The sequence below is a fragment of the Orycteropus afer genome, unplaced genomic scaffold (assembly GCF_000298275.1).
Source record: "Orycteropus afer afer isolate SDZICR_OR568_19922 unplaced genomic scaffold, OryAfe1.0 scaffold00052, whole genome shotgun sequence".
NCBI classification, from domain to species: Eukaryota; Metazoa; Chordata; class Mammalia; order Tubulidentata; family Orycteropodidae; genus Orycteropus; species Orycteropus afer.
In genome coordinates, this window is record NW_006921639.1 from 2,236,711 (window position 1) to 2,243,129 (window position 6,419).

At 42.5% G+C, this 6,419-nt stretch overlaps 1 protein-coding gene across 1 annotated transcript in view; it reads right to left on the reverse strand.

The window, feature by feature from the left end:
- FRMPD2 (FERM and PDZ domain containing 2) overlaps nt 1–6,419 on the reverse strand; it is a 221,629-nt gene that overhangs the window by 157,302 nt on the left and 57,908 nt on the right. The window contains exon 12 of the mRNA XM_007938683.2: nt 3,737–3,875. Coding sequence (XP_007936874.2) covers nt 3,737–3,875 — 139 coding nt within the window. The remainder of the gene's footprint in view (nt 1–3,736; nt 3,876–6,419) is intronic.

Here is a 6,419-nt window from a genome sequence, read left to right on the forward strand (position 1 = left end):
TCGCAGCACTATTTACAATAGCCAAAAGATGGAAACAACCTAGGTGTCCATCAACTGAGGAATGGATAACCAAACTATGGTACATACATGCAATGGAATACTATGCAACTCTGTAAAGTAGACTCTGCAAAACACTGCATAACATGGATGAACTTGGAGGACATTATGCTGAGGGAAATAAGTCAATCACAGAAGGACAAATCTTGTATTAGTCCATTATTATAAGAGTCAAGGAAACATTTATATATGGAAGGAAATTTTCTTTGTTGGTTACCAGGGGTGGGAGGGGAGGAGAGGGAACACTGTTAGATAGATAGAGATAAGTAGTGATTTGGGTGAAGAGAAGGGCAATGTACAAAATGTGAGTGATCAGCATGGTGGCATTGAGAAAGAGGAAGACATAAAGAGGTACATGGGAGGCACAGACAACAAAGATGAACCCTTTAGCACATACAGTACTGTTTTGTCACTGAAGGCAAGCATGGGTATATGGGTAGATAGATGGGTGGACAGGCTGAATTATTTAGGTATGTCTTTGCAGCAGGGAGTGTACCCAAGACCATGTATAGGGTTGACAGACAATGTTTCTACAAGTGTATTTGTATGTTCTGTAAGAATTTGCAGGTGTATAGTAGAGCTGACAAGGGACAAGGTTGTAGACACTTCTTGGTCACAGCCAGCTACCCAGAGGGAGTGAGTAGTTGAACCTGTGGGCTCGGGACCATAGTCACAGGGGACATCAAGCTCAATTGGCATAACATACCACACAAAACATTGTTCCACCTCCTACTGTGGTGAGTAGCAACTGGGATCTTAAAAGCTTGCAAGCAGCCATCTAGATGCAACAATGGGTCTCTCCTCATCCAGAGCAAGGAAGAATAAGAAAATCAAAGATTCATGGAAACAATTAGTCCTAGCAACTGGCACACCATGAGGTCCGCAGTCTATACAACTATGAGACCAGAAGAACTAGATGGTGCCCACCTACCAATGTCAACCACTTGGAGGGGGATCTATGTAGGAGATTCTTGATAGAAAGGGAGAACAATGTGGAACAAAACCAAAATCATTTGGAAAAATAAAAGGGCATGTGGAGGGACCAGGTTTACTGGTCTGATAGAGCCTGGTGGAACCCTTGAGACTATGGCCTCTCGCTGTGCTTCAGGTCTGGAATTGAACCCACACCTGTGGCTTCCAGCCAAACGAAAGACAGGCATATGAGTTGAACATTTGCCTGAGGTAGACACACTCCTCGGAGATAACAATCATGGGAGAAAGAAGGGCTGCTTATGCACAGGGAGACAGCTCAGGGGGCAGGAGTGCATGGAGGGACGGACACAGGGAAGAGGGAACTATTGGGAGGAAGTTGCATTGTGGTAAATTTTAGTCAATGTCATGAGACAAAGTGTATGTGAACTGCTGTATGGAAAGTGAATTTTCTCTGTAAACTTTCACCCAAATCACACACACACACAAAAAAAAATCCCCTTCCTCAGGGGGAAAAGAAAAACTCTTTACAGAAGCAGACTGCCACATTCTCTTCTGCAGAACAGCTGGGTGTTCAAATCACCACCTTTCAGTTAGCAGCCAAGAGCTTAACCACTGTGCCACCAGGGCTTGGTAATCACAAAATTACAGCCTAGAAAACCCTCTGTCCAATGGGTCACTATGAGTTGGAATCGATTTGATGGCAACAGATTTATTCAAACAAACCTTTGTTTAATTTTCCATCACTTGCCCTTGAGAGTGTTGACCAATCACCAAAAGGGTCTTGATCGTGGAGGGAAGGTTTCTTTCCCCTCGTGGGCAGACAGGAAAGTTGTGGATTGGTCTGACCTTGAAGGGTAAGATTGGGATGGCTGTGCAGAAATAACTGGGAAGACATTCAAGGGATGTTTTATGGGATCTCAAGGCTGACAAGATCTTTTTGAAGACTTCTAAGGTGAGGAGCAGGAGGTTCCACAGGAGAAAGATGTGGCAATCTGCTTCTGTAAAGATTTATAGCTTTGGAAATCCTATGAGGCAGTTCTACTTTGTCCTAAAGGGTTGCTACAAATCTGAATTGACTCAACAGCAAGGGGTTTTTGGTTTAGGGTCGGGGAGTGGTGTGTAGAGTCCCTGGATAGTGCAAACAGTTAAGTGCTTGGCTGCTAACCAAAATTTGGGAAGTTTGAATTCACCTAGAGATGCTTTGGACAAAAATCTACTACTTGCCAAACACCAGATATTGAAAACCCTGTGGAGCACAGATCTACTCTGCAACACATAGGACCATCATGAGTCTGAATTGACTCCATACCAACTGGTTTTAAGGGTCATTAAACCTTTTTAATGATTTCTTTTGAGCAGTTTATTTCTGCCTTCAGTCAGCTCTCCTGTTCCTTCTAAAACATCTCTTCTCCAGGCTAATATTTGCCAGTGACACCAGCTTTTGTCACATGATGGTGGTGAGTTCCAAGATAAAACCTAGTGCATCAGCTAGGAGGGAACCAAAGAAGAGATCAATGGAAACTTCATCACCCTTTCTCTTCCCTCTCTGTTCCTACTGATGCATCCAGAGATGGACTCACATTTGGATGACATGTCACATCAGTGGGTCACAGTGCTTAGTATCTATGGAATTCTATTGCCAAGCTTCTTCCACCTCATTGAACATGATTAGCAGGCTTCATGAACCCAAGAACAAAGTTGCACATTTCTCTGTAACAGCTCATCTGGTTGGTCTCTCCTTCCTGTCTGGCATCCCTATTTTGAACCATAGTTAGGTAAACAACATATTTGGCATCATCCCTCCCAGCTTTCAGACATCTGCAGATTAAATAACCAGTTGCCTCAGGTAACTCCCTGAAGACTGTTATACAGGACCACCATAGGCAAATTAAATCAAATGTAATTTACATGTGGTTGGCAAGGGCTTGGTCAAGAAAATTGGAACTGTTACTGGAGAGACAGTGCCCTCTAACAGATTCAGTAAGGGCCCCTGGGTCAGGCAGACATGGGCTCAAATTTAGACCTTACCATTTACTATCCACAGAGCCTCAGATCACTTTTCTAGAAAATGTGAGTAATAATATCAACTTTGCAATGTAACTGTGAAGATTAAGCAAGTTAATACTATTGAAAATGTCAGTGGCAGGTACATAGTTATCTTTCAATGAAGGCTGGCTATTCCTATTGATGATAATGATGACTATGATAATGATAATGATAGAAACACACTAAATGGCACTTACTGTTTTTATGAGGGATTTATTAGACTAAAACTACGTTAATAGTTAGTTAGGAATGCTCCTTGAAAGCAAGAATGGCCAAATTTCATCTCACCTACTTTGGTCATATTGTCAGAGGGACCATTCCTTGGAGATATCATGCTGGGTAAAGTGAGGGATCAATGAAAAAGAGGAAGGCCCTCAATAAGATGGATTGACACAGTGGCTGCAACAACAGGATGAGGCAGTGTTTCGTTCTGTTGTACATAGGGTCACTATGAGTCAGAGCCAACTTGACAGCATCTAACAAAAATAACATTAAAATGTATAACCTTGCTTGTTCATTTTCATATTTCCCAGAGCCTAGCAAAGAACATTCGATGAATGCTTGTTGAATGAACAGTGTTTACTCTAATTTCAGTGGTAGATGCCAACAGCACTTCTCAAAGGCAGAGTTTACACATTACTAACAGTTTCCCTATAACTGCTTCTCTAGTGAGCCCCCAGATCCCTTCTTTCTGCCCTACCTCCTGTGGATAATGGCCAAACTCGGCCTGCAAGGCCAGGACCCCCAGCCGCAGCAGTGTCTCATCATTGCAGTACAGCTTCTCCTCCAGTATGTCTCTCCGGAGCTGAAGATAAAACTGATGTCTTGTCTGCTTTTGCCTGGGGAAGAAATGCAAGAATGAAGAGTACTGGAATGCTGAGGGTAAAAGAGGGCACTACAGTCACACATTTTCCATCTGAGAAGTGGGGAGAAGAGACAAGATGGGGTACAACCCAATAGACCCAAGAGAAAATATCAGCAAGACAAGTATGGGCTCTGTCACCCACACTATGCCTCCTGCCACTAGCTGAGCACTGCTCCTTGCAAAGCACTTCAAAAGACACCCACAGAGATGTTCATTACTGTGGTTCAAGTGAAGAAATTGATATTCAGTTAGATACTGCTTGGAGTAAGAATAAAGAAGCAGGGATCCAACTCCACAGCCATGATACTCTCCTTCACCACTTGCCATTGGGGTGCTGGGTTGAGCTGGTGCAGGGGGCATGTTGGTGGCAGAAGAGAGAGAATTTTTACCTTGAATAGACCATATTTGAAACAAAAAACCATGTTCCCATTTTGACCCGGGCCTGACTCTATGTGGTGCAGTAACTTGTTTTGGGACTCCTACCAAATGAATGGGTTTGGCTATGCAAATGTAAGGCACTTGTGGCCCACCAATGGGACTGGAGAGCTTGTTAGTAATGTAAATAAGGTACCTGGTACCTTTGCGGGGTTGCTGTTGTTGTTGTTGTTGTTGTTGTTAGGTGCAGTCAAGTCATGTCCCACTCATAGTGACCTTATGCACAGCAGAACGAAACACCTCCCAGTCCCATGCCAGCTCCATGATCCTTGTTATGCTTGACCCTCATCGCCACAGCCACTGTATCAATGTATTTCATTGAGGGACTTCCCCTCTTTTGTCAACGCTCCACCTTACCAACCATGACATCCTTCTCCAGGGAATGGTCTCTTCTGACAACATGACCAAAGTAGGTAAGACGAAGTCTGGTCATTCTCACTTCCAAGGAGCATTCCAGCTGCACTTCCTTCAGGACAGATCTGGTAGTTCTTTAAGCAGTCCACAGTACTTTCAACATTCTTTTCCAACACCACAACTCAAAAGCATCAATTCTTCTTTGGACTTCCTTATTCATTGTCCAGCTCTCACATGCATATGAGGTGACTGAAAACATCATGGCTTATGTCAGGCACACCTTAGTCCTCAAGGAGACATCCTTGCTCCTCAGCACTTGAAAGAGGCCCCTTGCAGCCAACTTGCCCAGTGCTATACATCATCTAATGTCCTGACTGCTGCTTCCATTGGCATCGATTGTAGAACCAAGCAATGTGAAGTCTTTGACAACCTCAATCTTTTCTCCATTTATCGTGATGCTGCTTATAAGTCCAGTTGTGAGGATTTTTATTTTCTTTATATTGAGATGTAATCCATACTGCAGACTGTATTCTTCAATCTTCATCAGTAAGTGCCTCAAGTCATCCTCACTTTCAGCAAGCAAAGTTGTGTCATCAGCGTATCGCAGGTTGTTAATGATTCTTCCTTCAAACCTAATGCCATGTTCTCCTTCGTATAGTCCAGCTTCTTGGATTATTTGCTTGGCATACAGATGGAGTAAGTATGGAGAAAGGATACAACCCTGACACACTCCCTTCTTTATTTCAAACCATGCAGTGTCCCCTTGTTCTGTTCAAACGACAGCCTCCTGGTCAATGTACAGGTTCCTCATGAGTATAATCAAGTGTTCTGGAATTCCCATTTTTCTCAATGTCATCCACAATTTTTTATGATCTACACAATCAAATGCCTTTGCATAGTCAATAAAATGAAAGTAAACATCTTTCTGGTATTTCCTGATCCACCTGACAGTAGCTCTGATATCCCTTGTTCCACATCCTCTTCTGAATCCAGCTTGCACCTCTGGAAGTTCTCTGTCAATATACCACTACAACCATTTTTTTAATTATGTTCAGTAAGATCTTACATGCAATATTAATGATATTGTTTGATAATTTCCACATTCTTCGGGATCACCTTTCTTTGGAAGGGGTACAAATATGGATCTCTTCCAATCAGTTGGTCAGGTAGCCGTTTTCCAAATCTCTTGGCATAACCGAGTGCCTCCAGTGGGGCATCTGTGTGTTGAAACATCTCAGTGAGTATTCTGTCAATTCCTGGAGCCTTGCTCTTCACCAAGTCCTTCAGTGTAGCTTCAACTTCTTCCTTCAGTACCATTGGTTCTTGATCCTATGGCAGCTCCTGAAATGGATGAAGATCTACAAGTTCTTTTTGGTACAATGACTCTATGTATTCCTTCCATCTTCTTTGGATGTTTCCTGCATCATTCAATATTTTCCTCATAGAATCTTTCAAAACTGCAACTTGAAGCTTAAATTTTTTCTTCAATTCTTTCAGCTTTAGAAATTCCAAGCATGCTCCTCCGTTTTGGTTTTCTAACTCCAAATTTTTGCACATTTCATTCTAGTAATTGCCTTTGTCTGCTCGAGCTGCTTTTTGAAATCTTGTGTTAAGGTCTTTTATCTTGTCATTTCTTCCATTTGGTTTAGCTACTCTCTGCTCAAGGGCAAGTTTCAGAGTCTCTTCTGTCATCCATTTTTTTTTTTTTCTTTAATTGTGATTTGGGTGA